We start from the raw sequence: 22,228 nt of genomic DNA, 5'->3' as shown, positions 1-22,228 counted from the left end.
CCTAAGCATTCATCCACAATACTTACTTTTCTTTGGATAGTGTCTCATTTAAAATGGTATGATTTCAAAAGGAGAAAGCATCGTTACATTTTAAATGTAAGGGGAGCCTCCATTAACAATGAGGCTTTAGTTCTAAAATCAGTTAATTTGAAATATTTGTTTTATTAGCTTTCTTTTCCCACTTAGTCATCTTTCTCTTGTCTCATCTCTAAGTGCCCCTCTGCCTTTCAATATTATTTCTAATACTGGTAAAAAAAAAAAAAAAAAAAGAGGTAAAATTTACTTATGCCAACTCTAAACCAAGCTTTTTTTTGAAATATGATTTAATCCAGACATTAATTGATTTTGTTTCCAGATTCATCTGGTATCAACAATGGATTCCAAAAATAACTTGCATCTTCCCTAGGATTACAAGATTCTGCAGGAAAATGAACAGAGGTGGCTGAATTTGCATTCCTTTTAATTTACATATTTATTGTTTACTGGAGTGTATTATAAAGTATTATTCAGACTGTTGCTACATCACACAGAATTTTCGTTTTGAAATGATCACACTTAATCCTGCATGTTTTACTCACTCTGAACTCCCACTAATAACAAGGGGATATTTGCATGAGCAAGGAAAGCAGGATATGGCTGAAAGCCAGTACAACATAAGGAAGAGTCTATTTCATAGCATTGTATATAGCCAAGGGTTCCACATTTTGTGAAAGTCTTTTTGTTTCTCTAAGTCAGTTCTCAGTTTGACAGCTTACTGGGAAACTTCTGAAGTCTATTTATGAGTTACTATTTTTAAACAGTTTTTTTTTTTTTTTTTAAAGGTTTTCATTGGGCCTGGGAGACAAAACATCTACCAGAGGCAGATGAGACTTCCCCAACTTACTAGAGCATCAGCACAGTTTACTTTAATAACCCAAAGGGGTTTAATTTATTCTCTTCTCAGTGCACACATATACAGTACTTAAAAAGGATACTGTCAAGTCAGTTGAGACTCTGAAAATTATGTTTTAGAAAACCAAGCACCAACAAAGCCTGTCAAAATAAATGTTTCCATAACTTTTATATTATTTTAAGGAAAACAATTAATCTATACAGGCAGTCCCCGGGTTACGTACAAGATAGGGACTGTAGGTTTGTTCTTAAGTTGAACCTGTATGTAAGTCAGCCACTGCTGAAACTGACCACCAGTTCTGACTTACATACAGATTCAACTTAAGAACCCCAAGCGTCCCCAAGTCAGCTGCTGCTGAAACTGATCAGCGGCTGATTCCAGGAAGCCCAGGGCAGAGCAACTCTGCCTCGGGCTTCCTGTAGTCAGCGCTGGTCAGTTTCAGCAGCGGCTGACTTGGGGACACCTGGGGCAGAGCAGCTGGGGTGCTGCCGGGTTGGTCCAGTAGTGCCCAGAGCGGTGCTGCGGGACCAACCGGCAGCGCCCCAGCTGCTCTGCCCCAGGGTCCACAACAAAAGCCTGGTCTGCTGGGGGGGGGGGGGGGGGGGGGCGCACTAGCTGCACCCCACCGCTGCTGCAGCTTTGCTCCCGGTGCCCCTGGTCTGCTGGGGACGGTCCCCAGCAGACCAGGGGCACCCGGAGCAGCTTTTCTCGCCCCGGAGGTCGAGATGGCGGGACCACTGCGCTCTGGGCGGTCCCGCTGCCTGCGAGCTCCGGGGCGAGAAAACCCCGTTCGTAAGTTCGGATCCGACATAAGTCGGAACCGCATAACTCGGGGACTGCCTGTATAGGACATGCCCCGTGATGTTTAAAACCTAATCACTGCCGCATCACGCTAATGAATGCAAACCAGCAAGTGAAACAATTTACCACAATCTCATCCACCTCCAACAGCATTTGCAGGGTACAGCCCTGTGGCCTAGCCATCAACACAAAATAGCCTCTTTTCAATGCAGATACCTAAAGTCTTTGGAAGTTAACGATATGCTATAGAAAAATACACCTATCCCAAAGCCTCTGACTTTCCTGAAAGGATTATAATGACTAAGGAATATGAAGAACAGGATCAAAACTCACCATATCCAGCTCTCCCCACTTGCATTTGTCTTCAGGCTTCTGTACCAAAGGATAAGGAAGATGATTGCACACTTATTTTTAGCAATTGTCACTCAGTATTGTCAGCTAGAATATTTTCTCCTATGTGCAAATAATAATAGTCTCTTTTCCACTTCAAGTCCTTTACATGTTGGGTTTTTTTCCCTATGACTGCAGCATCAGTTGAAAATTATTATAACACCAGATGGTAAACCAGCTGAAGGATTATCAGTACTATAGAATACTGGAAACTGGTCTTCAATTAGTCTCAAAGGGAGACACACCTGAAGTCTGACTATTTATAAGCTAAACTTAAAAAACAACAACTAGCATGGTAGTACTTTAAAGACTAACAAAACAACTAAGCTGTTGTCATGGTACATTTCACCAATTGTTTTATATAGGTTTGTATGGTAACTACATTAATCCTTTTTTATAAACCTCCCTTCACTCTTGGTTGCCTCATATCTACTACATCATTGTAGTAGAACTATTCAACTGGAAAGAAATGTTACAGAAAACTTAGATAAAAAACCTCCTTTGCAGGATTTCAGTTTTATTTTGGCAGGGTTTTTCAAGCTCTTTCTGCTTCCTGTCTCTGGCCATATTACCTCCATGTATGTTAAACACCAAAACCACCTCTAAACACAGTCCTAACTGTAATACATGTTCTTTCTCTTGAATTTTGTACTCTGGCTAATACACACACACCCCTCTAAGCAAGATTCTTTTTAAAACTCTGAACTTAATTAGGCTCAGCTGTACCTTGATTGCTTTAGCTTAGGCAGGCATTGCCAGCTGAGACTCTGAAAACCTCAGCTGCAATTTAACTCAAAAAGCCCCATTCCAGAGTGTGGCTTGGCATAGCTAATCTCCCACAAGGGACATCACTAGAATTGTGAATGCCTCTCCAAAAGGCACTGTTGTTGTATTAGTGGAGTGTACTTTATAGTCTTATTGTATTTTAATTGGTTTGCTTGATAAAATGATAATGCAACTTAGCAATGATACTCTAGCTTTTATGTATTATTACTCATACAACAGTACTGTCAATAGGGCCAAGATGAGAGCCCCATTATGCTGGCTAATATATATAATCTATAGCTAGCTAGCTAGTAAAAGGTCTGAGCAACTTCAATAAGAAGTCAGTTTGTTTACAGTTATATTGATCAATACAAGCTCATCACTTCTTCCATTTTTATGAGTGATAGCTAATAGTAATATCACAACATAATGCCCATTTTGTTTTCTATCAAAGGGAGTTAGACCCCTAAGTCCCTTTCAAGATTTCATCCAAGGAAGAAATGTTTTCTGAAAGTATAAACTGTATAAATGTGTGTCTATACAAAATGTTCTGTATTTTTATAGATAAGAGAAGCAGATAGTGTCCCCTTTAGTAGATTGCCTATCACCTATTATAAAGAATCTTTGCAATCTTTTTCTTGAGGCTTGAACATCTATTCTTTGTTGCAAGACTTTGAAGCTTGGCAAAGACAAAGCCCTTGGGATGTGCCTTTTACTTATCCCATGAAATTCAGTTTAGATCTGGTTGAATTATAAACTTTTGAAAATCACCATTTCCCTTCTCATGCTTGAAAGCCTCAAAAATACTGGCAGTATGCCAAAACAGTAATATTGAACATGAACATTCTAAAGAATGTTCTTGTATATTATAATACTGTCATTAATAACATGATCGCATACTATTTTTCCACAGAGGCCCTTCCTCATTCAGTGTATGGAAGACACACAGAAAGGGTTAGATTTAAGATTGCATAGGAAACCTTAAATATAGTAGCTCATAATTTTTGAGTGTTTAATTTTGCAACCTGAATAAAATTATAATGTAATTATTGAATATGTAACATATAAATACGTGCATACACACTTATTTATTTATGCATTAACTATAATTACCTTTTCTTATAATTAGCTTCCACCTATTGTACAACAATTTCATTACCCATTGGCTACGTCTACACTGGCCCCTTTTCCGGAAGGGGCATGTAAATTTCAGCAGTCGTCGTAGGGAAATCCGCGGGGGATTTAAATATCCCCCGCGGCATTTAAATAAAAATGTCCGCCGCTTTTTTCCGGCTTTTAAAAAAGCCGGAAAAGAGCGTCTAGACTGGCCCCGATCCTCCGGAAAAAGTGCCCTTTTCTGGAGGCTCTTATTCCTACTTCGAAGTAGGAATAAGAGCCTCCAGAAAAGGGCACTTTTTCCGGAGGATCGGGGCCAGTCTAGACGCTCTTTTCCGGCTTTTTTAAAAGCCGGAAAAAAGCGGCGGACATTTTTATTTAAATGCCGCGGGGGATATTTAAATCCCCCGCGGATTTCCCTACGACGACTGCTGAAATTTACATGCCCCTTCCGGAAAAGGGGCCAGTGTAGACGTAGCCATTATGTTTGATCATTTAAAAATGCTGAACAGGGATTCTGAATTAGCATGCATTTTTCCCCAATAAGTCACAAGTGATTTACTGAAATCAAGAATGCACATTTATTCACTTCTGCAGATGTTCTTTTTGTTTAATGTTGTTCTGCTAAAGCTCATATGTCACTACATTTTACTTTTTTAAAAGATCAAAATTAAAGATAAGATTGAACCAAAGCTCTAGATCCTGATAAAGAATTCAAAACTGGAAACTTTGTTGGGATCCATCTCTGTCCACGATTAAATGAAACATGAAAGAAGTTTGCTTATAAAGATTACATGGTAAATCATATAAAATATCAGTTAATATAAACATTCTGATGATTGCTTTTGCATCTTTCCCTGACGTTTCTAAACAGGCTTCATTCAACTGGATTATTTATCATCAACTTTTCAGTATTATTGTCTAGATGAATTTATTCAAGTATGTCTGTAGAGAGTATTTAATCATACACCACCACCAACAGTTAACATATCACTAAAGTGGAGATTATAGTCACACAACCTTCACCTAAATTCTGTTCCCTGTGGCCAGAATTCATATAAACCAAAGCAAGTAACTCCCTTAACCTGCTGATCCTCATGTATGTCACAGGGTTCACCCATGGGAAGACACAGGTGTTGTTGCTGCTGCCTTTCCTCAAGGGCTACGTCTAGACTGGCATGATTTTCCGGAAATGCTTTTAACGGAAAAGTTTTCCGTTAAAAGCATTTTCGGAAAAGAGCGTCTAGATTGGCATGTACGCTCTTCCGCATAAGCACTTTTTGCGGAAAAGCGTCCGTGGCCAATCTAGACGCACTTTTGCGCAAAAAAACCCCAATCGCCATTTCCATGATCAGGGCTTTTTTGTGCAAAACAAATCTGAGCTGTCTACACTGGCCCTTTTGCGCAAAAGGGACTTTTGCCCGAACGGGAGCAGCATGGTATTTCCGCAAAAAGCACTGATTTCTTACAGTAGGAAGTCAGTGCTTTTGCGGAAATTCAAGCGGCCAGTGTAGACAGCTGGCAAGTTTTTCTGGAAAAGCAGCTGATTTTCCAGAAAAACTGGCCAGTCTAGACACAGCCAGGATGTTCCACCTCAAGTAAACTGCTTTAATCTGTGACTGGAGCCAAACATACCAGCCTGCTAGGGATGAATTGCTTCTGCCCATAATAGTTACCTGGGATTTCTTCTGTAACTACGATGGCAACCTGTGGTGCCTTTAGCAAAGAAGAGGTTATCACCACTTTATAACAATACAACCTCCTGTGAGCGGATCTTTGTCCACAAGGGGATGCTGTAAACATCTGTGCCAGTAGTAGCCAGCACAGAGTTTGTGCTGGGTTTGTCCCCTTGTATATCATAACAGGGTTCTGCATAAATTACACATTGCACCTCCCAAAACTGGCAATCTCTAGTCCAGCATCATCCATGGTCTGGCACAACCACGGATATTCCTGGATCAGCGAGCCTGGTAGCCTACTGGTAGGAGGGCTATCCAAAAGCAAGGCTGGGATGAAGCAGCAGGACAGCCTGCAGCTGTGAGGCTGGAGCCACGAACAGTCCCACGACCTGTGGCACTGAGACCGGGTCTGGGACAATGTAGGACCAGGCAGTTGCCAGTCCGTGGCAGTGCAAGGCCGAGCCAGAGCCCCAGGCAGCCTGCAGGAGCGTGGGGGCAGAGCCTATGGGCTGCTGTGGAGTTTGAACCCAAGCCCTCGACAGTTTCCGGAAGTCCAGAGCCAGCCCCCACCAATGGGACCAGGACTAGAGCCGGCAGCAGCCCCTGGCAACCCGCAACAGTAGGGCTGGAGTAGGACCCACAATAGCGCAGAGCAGGACCAGAGCCGGAGCCTGTGGCAGCCTGCAACAGTGAGGACTGCTGGAACCCACGGGAAGCCTCCAGGCAAGGCAGTGGCAGCAGGACGAGCTGGAAGTAGGGAGGGGGCCCCGGAGCTAGCAGAACTGGGGCAACGCCTACACTGCCATTTTTTGCGGCAGAAGATATGCAAATCGTGCTCTCATTTGCAGATCTTCTGCCAATCCTTTTTGTGGAAGAAGTTTTACCGCTAAAAAGCCCTGTGTAGATGGGGCCATTTGTCGGGAAACCCCCTTTGTGCAAGATCCCTTATTCCTCAAAAAATTAGGTTTTTCAGACAAATGGCCCCGTCTCCACTGGGCTTTTTAGCGGCAAAACCTCTTCCGTAAAAATGATCGGCAGAAGACATGCAAATGAGAGCGCAATTTGCAGATCTTCTGCCGCAAAAAATGGCAGTGTAGGCGTTGCCCCAGTTCTGCTAGCTCCGGGGCTAAATAGCAGTATAGATATAGCCTGAGAGCTGAGGGGCTGTGACAGAGAATCTTCCCTGTTCCAGCAAATTCCCTGATTCAGGATTGGTCGGGTCCCAAGGGTGTCAGACCAGGTAGGTCCAACCCGTATAAGATATTTTAACTAGTCCAAAATGGCATGTCTGTATTTAAAGTTAGAGCAAAAGCTGAAATGGGATGAGGCATACCTGGGAGGTCGACAAATGCCTTTGATGTCGACCGCGGAACGTCCAGACTACCGCACTGAGCCGACAAACAGCTGATCAGCTCAGTGCAGCAGCCATGTAAATTTAAATGAAGCGGCAATTATTTAAATCACCGCTTCATTTTCCTATGCCGGGCAGTCTAATCTACATGCCTCTGTCGCCAGAGGCATGTAGTCTAGACGTACCCTAAGAGATTTAACTACATATTTCAGTCTGGTACACAAATATATGTGTTTCCAAAGATACCTTTTGTGCTTGAGTTCTTCCAGGCAGTACTGACCAGGCCCCTGGCTTTCATAGCTTATGAGATCTGACAAGTCACAAAGCACTGTAGTTTGAGCAGAGGGATTATCCACTAGACAAGGGGATCCAGTCTATGCCTTGGCATCCCAAATCTCTCAACCCTTCTGCAATGGAATCACACTAAAGGATCCTCTGCTTGCACAAGGAAAGGAGAGGATTTTCCCTAGCAAAAGCTGATATGGACCTCAGCTGAATCCCTAAAAAAACTGTGGGATGACTCCCAGCATGGAGTGGAGATTTGAAGTAGGGGTGGTAGATCCAGTCACTTTCCTCCCTAGAAAGGGATTTGTAGGGACCAGAGGAGACATGGATTTGTCTAAATTAGGATTTAAGTTACTAACATGTTCTAGCTAACACATGTTAATAAACAGGGCTCTCTGAGCGGCAGAGAGCCCCACTCACCAGCCGCACAGTTCTGAGCTCTGCACATATGCAGATCATTCTGAGCATGCGCAGAACGCTCCGTGCCATGGGCGAGTAGATTACACTATTTGTCGAGCCCTGTTTATAAACAACAAATAGTCTGGTAGCACTTTAAAGACTAACAAAACATGTAGATAGTATCATAAACTTCATGGCGCAGCCCACTTCTTCAGATGACCAGTTAATAATTCAGTGTAGACAAGACAGCTGTGTACATCCATATATGCTACCAGTCTCCCCACCAGGTTCCAGTCATCTTAGCATGTGTTAAAGACAGTATACTTTGTCTACACTAGACATTCAGAACATTTTAACATGTGTTAGGTAGCACATGCTAACCTCATACCTTAAATCTTAGTCTAAACAAAACCCACAAGGCTGCAATGATAGCTGCTGTGAGAGAGCTCTTCTACTGCGCTGGAGGCAAAGGGATAGATTCATAGGAAATTCCTCAGCAGACAGCCCAGTTACACAGGCTGATAAATTGAATTGGAGACTATTAATGGACTAAAGAATCTTTCACCTCTGCATCACACATTTAAATCCAGCCCAGTTTAGCAGTGAGCAAGCACTGTTACTATATGATTGCTATATGTTCCCCTACAGGAAATATGTTTGGTTATTTCAGGACACTGACTTAACACATCACAAAAGCCATTCATGCTCTTTTCACTCTTACTAGCAATGCCAGAGAAATTACCATGAACTCCCACCTATCTTTCACTCTCAGAACTGAGCCCCTACAGGGCTGAAAGCAAAAATGGCATGGCAGTGTAAGGAAACTTTCATAACTACTGCCTGGCTGGCTGTACCTGTTCTGTGTAGAGAGAGAATACCATCTTCTCCAGGGCTCTCAACCTGGAATCCTTAAAGAGTAGTAAATTTAAAAATACATTTAATTTAAAAATTAAAAAAAACCTACAGGTACCAAAATAGGACTACTGAAAAAGAAGGAAGAACACAGAGAGACCTTCTGAGCAGAAGGATTTCACAGATCACAGCTGCTTATTTGATTCTCCTACTGGGGTAGTCTAGACTACAGGCTTTTGTCAACAGAGGCTTTGTCAACAGATACTAAACCAATCAGTTTAGATGTCCACTTTTGTCAACAAAACCCTGTAGTCTAGACAGACCCTTGGTGACTGTCTTCTACATTCCTAGGTGGCATAGACTAGAATTATTTGCTGACTAGAACTAGTTGCATTTTTTTTTACCAAAATTTTTTTTTGTCAAAATCAAAACTTCATGGGAACTGATCAGTTCAGACGACCCTATTGTGAGGAAGGTTTCTCATGTCCAGAATAGAATTACTGGTCAAAATGAGATAGAGATCCACCCCAGAGGTTAAGGCATTCAGCTAGGGTATGTCTATACTACCGTGTTATTTTGAAATATCTTAATTCAAAATGGTTACAGTATTTTGAAATAGCTTATTTCGAAATAACACGTCTACACACAAACTGCATTTCGAAATAGCAGAATGCTATTTCAAAATAGTGCGTTCACACTGAGTGGACTCTGAATCACATTTAAGGCCAGTTCCGGCAGGGCACCATGTCAGGACTTACTGTGTGGGGCTGCTGCCTGAGGCTATTTGAGGTCTGTTCTTAAAGGAACCCCCCTGGACAGCCAGTTCTCAGGTTTTCCTGCTTGTTTGTCTACCTTGTTTGTCTCTGCGTGCTCTGGTTGCTCTCACTTGGGACACCACAACACTCTGCAACATGGAGCCAGAGCTGCCCCGGACACTCTGGTGTTTCTCTTGGACACATTGCTGCGAGCCTGGTTGCACTTTCTGCAGGCTGCTATCCGGGAGGTCCATCGGGAGGCTGTCACTATCCAGGAGGCCCTGCGGGAGAGCTTCCACCCCGAGGAGCACTAAGAGCCTCCCTGGTCTGCCCCACTGGGGGCTTGTGCCTCATTCCTCCCTCATATCCTTCCACTTACCACTCCCTAACCCCCTTTCCTGATGTCAAATAAAATACACGTATTTTCATGAACACAAACTCTCTTTATTTAACAAAACTGGGGGGGGAGGGAATGAAACTCTGGTGAGACTGGGGAAAGAAAGCGGAAGAGGGGAAAAGAGAGGGTAGGAGAGGGGAGGAGGAAACCTGGAGGAGGGAGCTGGAAGGAGGAAGCAAGGGGAAGAAGGGGGAGGGGAAGCTCAGGGCTCAGGGTTGAGGGTTTCGCCAGACCAACTTGATTGCTCCTGGGTTCACATGTGGCCTTTGGTGGCCAGGCTGGCAGCTATCCTGCCATAGACGGCTGCATTCCTCCATCTAGTGCGGAGATCATGGACGTTGGAGGCAAGGCTCCTGGGAGCTGTCAGACTGCTCCTGGGGAGCAGTGGAGGGCTGGCTGCCCATGGCTTGCTGGCTCATATTTTGGGGCCACTGGGCCAGGGGCAGTGACTGCTGGCTCTGGGCTGGCAGGCTTGGAGCTCGCACAGGCACTGTGGCCAGAGTCAATCTCTTTAAGGGCTCCGGAGAGGAGGGGAGGGAGAGGAGTGTTCTTGGTTGAGGCTCGAGTGGCCACCAGGGCACCCTAGGAAGGCTGGAGGCCCCCTATTTATAAATAAGTGTCTACACAGCACTTATTTTGAAATAGCGGTTTGGCTGTGTAGATGCTAGGAAAGTTATTTTGAAATAAGGGCTGTTATTTCGAAATAACTTTGCTGTGTAGACATGCCCTCGGGATGTACAAACCCACGTCTGCCTGATTTAGAGCAACAAGTTAAACCTTGTTCTCCCACATCCCAGCTGAGTATTCTAGGGCCTCTTTCTTTCTATTTTTAATTAAATATTTTGAAAGGTGTTGAGTTAATCCTGATATGCCATGGAAAAATCTTTGAAATTTCAAACATTTTCATTAGATAGGAAAACCTCTTCCTGACCCATCTCTTACACTGATTTCATTTCTATTGCTGATTAGCTCTATCTCACCTGCATGCTGAATTTGTCACACTATATAATAGATCTTGACACCTTTGCTTCTTGCTTCGGGTTTGTTTTTATTTGCTCCTATAGAATGCAACAAAAGTCATCAGCTAAAATGTCAATGCTCCAGAGAATCAACAACACTGATAAGAGGATGTTCCACCAACTATACCCATGATTATTCTTTGGTCCCTTGACGGAACAGTTAAATAGTGCCACTGAAAAGAATGTTTGATTGTATTTTCACCGTCTGGTATTGCTAGTCAGTTTCTCTTTAAACATACACTACATTTTTCTCCCTTAAACTTAAACTGCACTATAAATTATGGGCTCGTCTACACTGGCCCCTTTTCCGGAAGGGGCATGTAAATTTCACCAGTCGTCGTAGGGAAATCCGCGGGGGATTTAAATATCCCCCGCGGCATTTAAATAAAAATGTCCGCCGCTTTTTTCCGGCTTTTAAAAAAGCCGGAAAAGAGCGTCTACACTGGCCCCGATCCTCCGGAAAAAGTGCCCTTTTCCGGAGGGTCTTATTCCTACTATTCAAAGTAGGAATAAGACCCTCCGGAAAAGGGCACTTTTTCCGGAGGATCGGGGCCAGTGTAGACGCTCTTTTCCGGCTTTTTTAAAAGCCGGAAAAAAGCGGCGGACATTTTTATTTAAATGCCGCGGGGGATATTTAAATATTTAAATCCCCCGCGGATTTCCCTACGACGACTGGTGAAATTTACATGCCCCTTCCGGAAAAGGGGCCAGTGTAGACGTAGCCTATATGTCTTTTCCTGCTAATAAATTAGGCAGTCCACACTTCTTATGGATTATGAACAGGTCCTGGAAGATAGTAAGGAAGAGCTGTTTCCTATATGTTTCTCTTTCTTAAAAAACTTGAATCTGAAAATAACAGAGGAAACTCCTCTTCAATCTTCCCAGCCTTAACTGAATCTTAATATGATCTTTGCTCACCCCCTTAGTACTTATGGATCATTCCTCAGATTTCCTGTCTGTGAAGACAACTTCTGTTTCAGGAGCCATCATTTTAGTCCCTGTTCCAACAAACTTTAAGCATGTGAGGAGTTCCACTGAAGTCATGGGGCCTCTTCATGACTGACAATATGCACATGCCAAAGAACTTGGTTGGATCAGGATTTTAAAGAGTGCTTTTACACTGTGGGGACGCTGATTGCTACAGGGGACAATGCAGATAGTATCTCTGTGGTGTCACTTGTGCAGATTCCAGAGCCAGGGGGAAAGATTCTGGGACATCTTCTGAAAGGCAGTTGAAGATCTGTAAAAGGAACCTTCTAAATGTGGATACACTAGAACAGTGTTTCTGAAAGTGGTCCACAAAATCACATTGAGAAACCTGTTAACTGGCCGTGCTGGTTTGTTCACTTATTGACACTGTGACCATGGAGTCTCACAGCGCCTATTGGCTCCGTTTCATTGTTTGCAGCCATGGGGAGCTGCGGGAAGTGGCGTGGGCCAAGCCACTGCTTCCCATGGCTCCCCATGGCAAGTAAGTAAAGAAACCAGCACATCCAGTTAACAGGTTTTTCAAAGTGGTTTTGCAGACCACTGCACTAGAGGAAGAGGCCAACATCTCGGTAATACAGTACTTAAGGTATTATTTTCACATTGCTTTGTTTTCACCAAATGTTGGGTGCTGAAGACAAATGTGAAATTATAATTAAGATCTGCATGACAAATTTTATATTTACCTAGGCTTTTATATTTTTTTCTCTTGTATATTCCAAAACACTGCATTATGAAAAGGTGTAATTTTCAAGAGGTTTGTTTAACATGCAGTAATTTCTTAAGCTTTATATGATAAATACACTGACCTCAGGAGGCAAGGCCTTTGTCTTTTAAACAAAACTCGAGTGGGATCATTCACGTGATTAAGGAAAAGCACTTGCCTGGCTGAATCAGGACCACAGATAGCAAATGCAAATAATACACTCACTCCAGCAGAGTTCACTGCCCCAAGGCTGTAGGAGGTTTGCATGTAGATGGGTTTCAGGCAGTGACCCAATAATTATAAATATTATTGTGATAACATATTACATCAAAATGCAATCAGTATAATGGATTCTAGCTAATGTATACACTTGGTTTGTAACATCCTGAGTTTATCGGCAAGCCCTCTCTTCTCCCTCCCTTCTAAGGAGCTGTGAGAACTGTGATGGTGTGGGACTTTTAACAGTTTTTGCATAAGGATAGTCAATACTTTTAGCTGCAGGTAGGTTATTTGATTTCATCTTGGGGCTTATTGCTTTGTATATGTACCCACAAATGTTTGTGAGAGGCATCCAGTATATTGCAATGTTTCTTTGCAGCTTAGAAATCAAAATAACAAATACCAAAGATCAGAACATGACTGCTCAGTGGCTCCTTTCTAAGTGCAATTAAAAATAATTCTAAACATAATTCTAGACAAAATGTATATTAAACATTTAAGGCATTTGTAGCCACCAAATACTTCTTTCATTATTCATATTTATGCACTTAGTAGATGATGTACCCAGCATTGCTCGGGTCCTTAACACAATTAATTTTTGAGTTTCTTCATTTAATCATTGCTCTGGGGTGGGACTGAGGATGAGGGGGTTCAGTATGCAGAGTCCCTGGGAGAAAGGACTACACCATCTCTCTCTCACCACAGCAGGTTGGGACCAGGTGAGAAGTGCATCTCCATGGCCACTGCAGCTCCAACAAGCACAGCCCAGAGAAGGGTGCATGTCCCCTGACTGCAGGATAGACAGAATCTCTCAAATATATTGTAGATACACTGTCCGTTTTCCATCCCATATCCCCTGGGGGGGTGTGTGTGTGTGTGTGTGTGTGTGTGTGTGTGTGTGTGTGTGTGTGTGTGTGTGTGTGTGTGTGTGTGTGTGTGTGTGTGTGTGTGTGTGTGTGTGTGTGTTCCCATTCCATTTTATGAGAAGCAATCCCATTCCAGGCACATCCCATTATCCCATTTTCCTGGCGTAACCAACCCATTACCTTGCTTTAAGTTATGATAAAAGGAAGCTACATACCAAATATGGTAGTCTTAGTTCTTGCCTTTTAGGAGGAGTTCTTGAACAGACAGGCAGAAGGACAGACAAATTATCTAAAATATATAATAAAGTTTGCAGATGGGTGGAGGGGAGGGGTTGCAAGTGTTTTGGAGGGGTTGCAAGTGTTTTGGAGGATAGAATTATAATTCAAAATTATCCAGACAAACTGGAGAAATAGTGTGAGATAAACAGACTGAAATTCCATGAGTACTACATTTAGGAAGGAACAATCAGTTTCACACATACAAAATGGGAAATGACAGCCTAGAAAAGAGTACTGCAGAAAGGGATTGAGGAGTCACAGTGAGTAGGGTCGCCAGGTGTCCGGTTTTCTACCCGACAGTCTGGTATTTGCACCCTCTGTCTGGTAGAAAAATTCAGCAAATACCAGACTTTGCACATGTCCAGTATTTTCTGAATTTCCAGCTGGGCGCCAGATGGAAGCCGGGGAAGCGACTGGGAGGCGGGGCCATGATTGGCGCTGGGAGCCCTGTGGTCATGTGCAAAAGCCGGGTGAAGTGGGGGCCGGTACTCCCAGCCACTCCCCCTGCCTGGCTTCTAGTAGCAACTAGAGGGAATGCCTGCTGGGGACTCGGTCTGTTAGACTCCGGCTACGGCCAGTGGCTGCACACCCCTCCCGCCAGCTCTGCTTCCTGCTCCCCTTCCTCCAGCCCCCCATCTCCCGTCTAGCCCCCCGACCCCCGATACCTCCCTCAGCTCTGCTTCCTGCTCCCCTTCCTCCAGTCCCCCTTCCTCCCGTCCAGCCCCTAGCCCCCGATCCCGACAGCTCTGCTTCCCACCCCCCTTCCTCCATCCCGCCCTCCTCCCATCCAGCCCCATGACCCCGGACCCCCCCCCGCCAGCCCCGCCTCCCGCCCCCCGCCCCCCTTCCTCCCGGCCACCCCTGCCCCCCTCCCGGCTGGTCTCTCCCCCCACCCCACCCACAATCAAGTGTGTCCTTTTTTGGGGGGGGATCTACCTGGTAATCCTAACAGTGAACCACAAGCTAAACATGAGTCAACAATGTGACACTGTTGCAAAAAAAGAAAACTTCATTTTGGGTTGTATCAGAGGCAGCACAGGAGGAGGGGCTGGTGGGAACCGGTATGCATAGGGAGCCATCTTAAAAGCCAGCTCGCCACACCTCGCGCACCAACTCCCAGTGAGCGGACTGCTTCCATGCATGTAACGATGTAACTGCATACATTTTCTTAATTTCAGTTACTTAATTAAACACATTTTAACATCCCTAGTGATGATTAGCCCTCTACTGAAGTATTGAGACCAGCTCTGGGTGCCACATTTCCGGAAAGATGAGGACAAATTGGAAAAGGTCCATAGAAGAGCAACAAAAAGTGATTAAAGGTCTAAAAACATGACCTATGAGGCAAGACTGAAATAAATGGTTTTGTTTCTTATCTCATGTTCTGGAAAGGAGAAGACTGAGAGGGGACATTATAACAGTTTTCAAGTACCTAAAATCTTATTACAAGGAGAAGGGAGAAAAATTATTCTCCTTTACCTTCAGTGATAGGGCAAGAAGTAATGGCTTAAATCACATCCAAGGAAGTTTAGGTTGGACATTAGGAAAAACTTCCTTACTGTCAGCATGACTAAACACTGAAATAAATTGCCTAGGGAGGTTGTGGAATCTCCATCCTTAGAGATAAACATCTGTCAGGGATGGTCTAGATCAAGGTTTCCCAACCTGTGGGTCGGACCCAAATATGGGTCGCCAATACATTTCAAAAGGGTTGTCAGGTGTCTCCCTAGGTGGCTCTTAAGGAGCCATTCACACGTTTTTTGAATTGCCCTGGGTCACCAAGTCTTCCTGAATTGTCAAAATGGGTCCCCATATGGAAAAGGTTGGGAACCGCTGGTCTAGATAGATGGTACTTAGCACTGCCATGAGTGCAAGGGATTGTACTTAATGACCTCTCAAAGTCCCTTTCAGTTATTTTATTCTATCCTTACATATTAATTCAGAATGCTGAGTCATTGTGTCATGTTCATTGCAGAATAAATACCATAATGAAAAGCTAATTCAGAATGCTAAAAAGTCCTTGATTTTAAATTACAAATAACTATGGCAGCTAACAAACTGACCACTAGGTAACAGTAAATCACGGTAATAAATTATGATAATAAGTTATGTTAATAAGTGTTTCTAAAATAATAAAATAAAGATATGCGCACAAAAATGAAATTTTCAATTTGTCATTAAATCTGTATCTGACAAGTCAATAGTTAAAGAAGACTGTTTTCCTTTACCTTTGGTTGCTTCTGACCCCCAAAAGCCTCTCTGGTAAGCAAGGACAGTCAGGATGTAGACACACCAGCCATACTCTTCTTACCCTAGATGTGCCCTTTGCCAATAGTCAGGGAGAGGTTATGATACAGGAATTTACATTCTATTAAGACTTTGCATTCTACACTCTTACACCCAGGGAATACTCCAAAAGACACTTGAGCACACATAACATCCAGTTAAGCCTATGGTATTTGTCTCATTTCCCACTTTTATTTTACATTACTTTCCTGGGATAATAAATCTAGTGGATGGAATGCAATATTATCTCTGTGTTTAATATTACCATATAGAGAGCAATCCACTGACTCTAGAATGGCTTCTCTTTTTCCCGTCCCTTCATGAGTTATGGCAACAGCAATCCCCAACTGTTTGCTATTAAAAATAAATAACTGGGAATGTAATATTCAAGTAATATTCATGACTTGGATGCTGACCATAGATCTAAGAAATGCACCAGATGCTTGAAATGTACACGAGGATCACATCAGATTTCTATTGAGGTGAGTCACCATAGTGGCTCCCAATCACTTACAAGGGGTTATTCTGCATAGCTTGTTCAAATAAACATATTGCATAAATGATAAGCACATAAAGCTACAAGCTTCTCTATGGACTAATTTCTCAGATTCTTAGAGTTTAGGTTTGGGACCTGATTTCTTCCAGGTCAGGTCCTTACTATCTCTTTACTGTAACTATATTTTGTCCTAATACTCTGTGTCTTTGCTGATATCACTGTTTAGGGAAGGTCAAATGAATTCAGGAAAGTCCCCTATTCACTTTGCTCACTTCTAAACTCAAACTCAGATTGAACTATAAAAGCCCAGACACTTTCTTCCTCCCTTTCAGTTTCCAGCTGGGAAGGAACAGGAAGTGCCAAAACTTTTGGGGGGGGGGAAACCATTCTATTGGTATTTCCAGCTGGGAACAGATGCAAATGTGTCCTAAAATCGCACACAAAAGCCTTGTTGCCCAAGATTTCCAGCCTGACTTTTCAATGTATAATAGGTTTGACTAGTCCAGAAGTTTGGATGATTATCTGAACTCCAAATGCTAAGATTCCCCCATTAACAATATGGCCACTTTGTCAGAAGAAGACGAAGATGAAGAAGAAGATATATATGACACACTCATTTGGTTACTTACCAAGAAAACTTTTTTAAACAGTTTTTAATTTTAACATCTTAATCATGCTACTTTTGAAGTTCTAGTATTAAAAGCAAGCCAAACATTTCAGAACTGGACAGGACATACTCATTATTATCTATTCTATTTCTAGTATGTTCAAAAACACTTGCAGAGCAGAAACACTTCAGTTCCCTGCAGTCAGAAGTTGAGCAGTATTTCTGTTCTACTTGAATGGACAAAGACCAGACCAGGTAGAGAATGAAAAATAACTCTAAAAAACAATTCCAAAAATCAAAATGTAAATTAATGCACCAGTCACTGCAATTTACAGGTATGGGGTTTTTGTTTTTTTTGTTTTTTTGCAAAGAGGTGCAAGAATGTTACAAAAAACAGGAAATTGATTTTTATTCATGTGCTTCAATAAACATCTCAACCACAATAGTAACATCCCCTAAAATATCTGTTGATGCAGAGCTACTGTTATGCAAATTGTTTTAATGTAACTGCATTAATCTTGACATCAGATATAATTCAATGAATGTATGTGTGTATACACAAGATTGTATATACATGTATGGCTATTTATCATTTGTGTATGTGTATACCTGTGACATGCACATCTAGATAGTATTCAAAATAGGTTTGTCTGTATATTTATATATTAGAATGTGAAGAGGGAAGGAGAGATGTGTCAACAGATTAATATTTAACTATTTTCGTTCAGTGCTTTACCTTTCAGTCCTTCTGCCTTTGTTTAAAACTCAGTGAAACTTTGGTGATTTTTTACTCCCTCACCATCAGTGTTCACAAAATGACATCATTCTAGCTCACTGAGAGGTTCTACATTAATGGTAAACAAGGATGAGAAAGGTGCATGTGTTTTATGTAATAATTCTAATGTAATTCAGTAGCATCCAGGGTCCCGCTTTCTATTTTCAATGTATTTATTTACTATGTATTACCAGGTTTACAAATACTTGCCATGTGAATACCAGAAATATACATTCAGTACAACAGTTAGGTTTTGTTTAAACATAACAGGAATGTAATTACCAGGTCTCCCTAACACTGAGCGTCATCAAAATATAGGACCTTGCTTTCTACAACTGAATTAATTTTTAACAATGTAGTGCATATCACCAGAGAGGAGCATATTTATTAGACTTCAACCATACAGATGCTCATGATACTAATATATATACACACATGTTTGTTAGTCTCTAAGGTGCCACAGGAGTACTCATTGTTCATACAGGTATGTTATCTTTGCACTTGACACAGCACCTCAAAATAAACAGAAGCAACTGAGAGAGGCAACAGGAGGACAATCAGAAGAAAGACTCAGCACAGCATAGTACTGTCACCAAAACTTAATTAGGTTACATTAAGATAGAGCAACAACCCCTTAATTTCTTTGAGTTAACTGTTGCCAAACAAGCATAACCAATGGACTGGGAGTCCTACCCCCTTCATGAGTCAGACCTTGGAGGTCCTGATGTGGAATAAACTAAAGGTGAGCATAATGCTTTGAGAGTATTTCTAGATGTTATCATAACTTTTCCATGTTGACCTTGTATTTCCCCTCTCTCTCCTTTCTCCACAACTGAAACTATGACCCACAGGGGGGAAAACATCTGTCATGTCCTCTCCTCACATATCCCCACTTCATTTTCTAAAGCTCAATCCTAGCTGTGCTGGTAACAGAGGGAAACTCCTCAGCCTGCCTCTTTTGTCAAGGCCACCTTTGCCACCCCCCCACCCCGTACTGTCAGAGCATAATAATGACACAGCCAAGAAAGGTCACACTCACGCCTACACGCATACCGGCCTCTGTGCTACCCTGCCTGTCATCAATGCTTCTTCAGATCAGCATAGCCACACAGCTCTTAAACACCCCAACTATACCAGATGGCTTCAGCCCTTCTTACATGGCACAGAGCAAACAGAAACCTGCATTCCTCTACAACATAATGCTAAACAGAGAGACAGAAAGAGAGGCAGGGTGGGGGGGTGTTTGTCTGTCATACAACATCTTGACATTTGTGGCATATGGGATGTCTTTGATTCTTCCCGGTTATGTGGCATCTCTCCTGTGCTGTATCTTCTGTGTATGAGATGAATGACGCATGCTTTGTCTGTGATGTTTTAACACACGTGGTGTTTGTGTCAGCTATGGTATTTGTTTCAGTGCTCTCCTTGTCAGACAGGCGTATGTCTGCTGTGTGTGTCATAGTGAAGTGGGTGTGTGTTTGGGGTATATGGGGAGTGTACATTACTCTGCCTTATGCATTCCACACAAACTGTGCTGTGAGCCAATGCCTTGCAATGTGTGTATTGTGTGGTAGCAAGTCAGCGTGTGCCAGGCTGTTATTACAATGTGTTATTGGGCCAATGCCATGCAGTGTAGTGTGTGGCAATGAAAAGGAGCGGGTTTTCTGTGTCTGTGTGTCAGTGCCATGCAGCGGGTGTGGTGCTGTTGTGTGTCAATGCCAGGCAGTGGGTATTGTGAGGCGGTGTTGCTTAGTCCTATACAGCATGTTGCGAGGCAGGTGTGTCAGTGCCAGGCAGTAGGTGTTGTGAGGCAGATGTGTGTCAGTCCTGTGCAGTCTGTTGTGCAGTGGGTGTGTCGGTGACAACCTGTGGGTGCTGAGAGAGGATGTTGCTCGGTTCAATGCAGTGTGTTGAGACAGGTGTGTCAGCCCCATGCAGTAGGTGTTGTGAGGCAGATGTGTGTCGGCCCCATGCAGTTTGTTGTGCAGCGGGTGTGTCAGTGACAAGCAGTGGGTGTTGTGAGACGGTGTTGCTCAGTCCGATGCAGTGTGTTCTAAGGCAGATGTGTGTTGGCCCCATGCAGTTTGTTGTGCAGCGGGTGTGTCTGTGACAAGCAGTGGGTGTTGTGAGATGGTGTTGCTCAGTCCGATGCAGTGTGTTGTGAGGCAGGTGTGTGTCAGCCCCATGCAGTCTGTTGTGCAGGGGATGTATCAGTGCCAGACAGCGGGTGCTGTGAGGTGGGTGTGTGTCAAGTCCCATGCAGGGTGCTGTGAGGCAGGTGTGTCAACTCCCATGCTATGTGCCCTCTGCAGGGTGCACCCACCTGGCGAATGCGTGCTTGGCTGGCGGGGGGAGAGGGCCCGCCTCCCGGGCCGGGAGAGGTGGGGGAAGCCATCTTCCTGCTCCTGGGCTCCTTCTGGCTGTCACTTTGCTCTCGCCAGCCCTGCTGCCCGGTGTCCGCCTGCGACCGCCGCAGCCTCTTCCCGGCCTCTCCTCTGCCGGCGCCAAGGACAGGCGAGAGCTCTGCTCATCCCAGAGCCCCGCTGCTCTCGCCTCCCTCCGCCGCCCCTGGCTGCCCTCGGGGCCCGGTGCACACACTGCAGCGGTGGGTGGCAGGGGCTGGACGCCGCTCAGTGCATGACCTTGCGGGGGAAAGTCAGCGGCAGTGCGGCGCTGCCTCCGCTCGGGCTCCGCGCCGGGGCGGCTTCTGCTGCAGCAGCCGGTCTGCCTGCGGGCTCCGAGCCTGGGTGCGCGCGTGAGAGGGGCGGGGGCAGCGCGAGCGCCGGGATTATTCTAGCGAGCGGGTGAGCTCATGGACAGCTCCTGGACAGAACGTCTCGCTGCACCGCTGCCGGCGGGGGGGGGGGGGTCACCCCCACCCCCACCCCCACCCCCACCTCTCTCTCACACACACGGCGGGAGTTATTCCCGGCAGTGACACGTGCCGTGCTGCCTTTTGGCCAAGTGGCCTCCAAAGCAGGTGCCTTTGCCGGTGGGAAAAGGGCGGGAGGGGGGGGGGGAGCTTCCTATGCTTCGGGCAGGGGAGTGTCAGCTTGCCTTGGGGGGGGAGGAGGGAGAACCAAAACGTGGTTGATCGTTCTTTGGCGTCCAGCTGCACTTGTGGGCTAGCTTCCTGCTGGGGGCTTCCCCACGCCCAGGGCACCCCAGTGCAAAGTTACCAAAACCTGGGCTAGTGGGCGCTGGTGAGCTGTTTGGGAAAAACAAAACGAGTGGGGAGGGAGTGCTTGTATACACCTGGCTGCGTCTAGACAGGCAAGATTTTGCGCACATACTTTTAACGGAAAAGTTTTTCCGTTAAAAGTATTTGCACAAGAGAGCATCTACACTGGCACGGATGCTTTGACGCAAAAGCCATCTTTTGCGCATAAGCATCCGTGCCAGTGTAGACGCTCACTTGCGCAAGAAAGCTCCGATAGCCATTTTAGCCATCGGGCTTTCTTGTGCAAGAAATTAACTTGGCTGTCTACACTGGCCCTCTTGCGCAAGAATACTTGTGGAAGAGGGCTTATCCCTGAGCGGGAGCGTCAGAGTATTTGCACAAGAACCACTGAGTTTGTACAATACAAAGTCAGTGTTCTTGCACAAACACTCGCGGCCAGTGTAGACAGGCAGCAAGATTTTGCACAAAAGCGGACGCTTTTGCACAAAATCTTGCCAGTCTAGATGCAGCTCCTTACTCTGCTGCCTTCTCTGAGCCCTGGGAAAACTGTGCTAGGAAATCAACATAATCAGGACAAACGCCTTAATAAGAAGGCTAGAGCATGTTTATACCTAAAGACTATGGGGGAAGCACCCTGCACAGGTACACATGTATACAATTCTGTGCCTGGAGGCCTTTTATAAGGAGCTGTATGTCTGATGCTGTACTACCCCAGAACTTTATCCTGATCAAGATCCTATGAAATATAAAAATTATGCTTTGGACTCTTCAAATAGTTTTGTATTTATATTTGTCTGTAAAGCTCTAAGTATCCTTATACTAAACCAGACCTTTACCTTCTGAAATGTCACCTCACTGAAGGATTAACAGGATTTCATTAATGAGGTGGAAGTAATAAAGAATGAATGCATATCTTCCTTAGCAGGCCTGTCTTTTCAATTGCTGCTATAACAGTCATTAAAAGGTTGACCATTATAGTGCCTTCCACCAAAGATGCCACATTAGAATTCCGAATGCACTGGGGGCTAATATATTTCAGCCAGAGACAGGTCACTTGAGCTTTTATTACTTTGAAAGTAGAATTTCTCAGCCAGTCAGACTGCACAGCAATTGTATGCCTCTGTC

At 44.2% G+C, this 22,228-nt stretch overlaps 1 protein-coding gene across 2 annotated transcripts in view; it reads right to left on the bottom strand.

Annotated features, from left to right (window-relative positions):
• The window catches only part of ANK2 (ankyrin 2), a 602,743-nt gene extending 582,029 nt beyond the window's left edge, over window positions 1–20,714 (bottom strand). For both annotated transcript variants that reach the window (XM_075929766.1, XM_075929759.1), the window contains exon 1: window positions 20,246–20,714. Coding sequence is in view for 1 of the 2 variants with exons in the window: in XM_075929759.1 (XP_075785874.1) it covers window positions 20,246–20,317 (72 nt within the window). In the remaining variant the exon portion in view is untranslated. The remainder of the gene's footprint in view (window positions 1–20,245) is intronic.
• Window positions 20,715–22,228: the final 1,514 nt, after the last annotated feature.

The sequence above is a fragment of the Pelodiscus sinensis genome, chromosome 5 (genome assembly GCF_049634645.1).
Source record: "Pelodiscus sinensis isolate JC-2024 chromosome 5, ASM4963464v1, whole genome shotgun sequence".
Classification (NCBI taxonomy): Eukaryota; Metazoa; Chordata; order Testudines; family Trionychidae; genus Pelodiscus; species Pelodiscus sinensis.
This window is presented reverse-complemented; position numbering and strand designations above follow the sequence as displayed.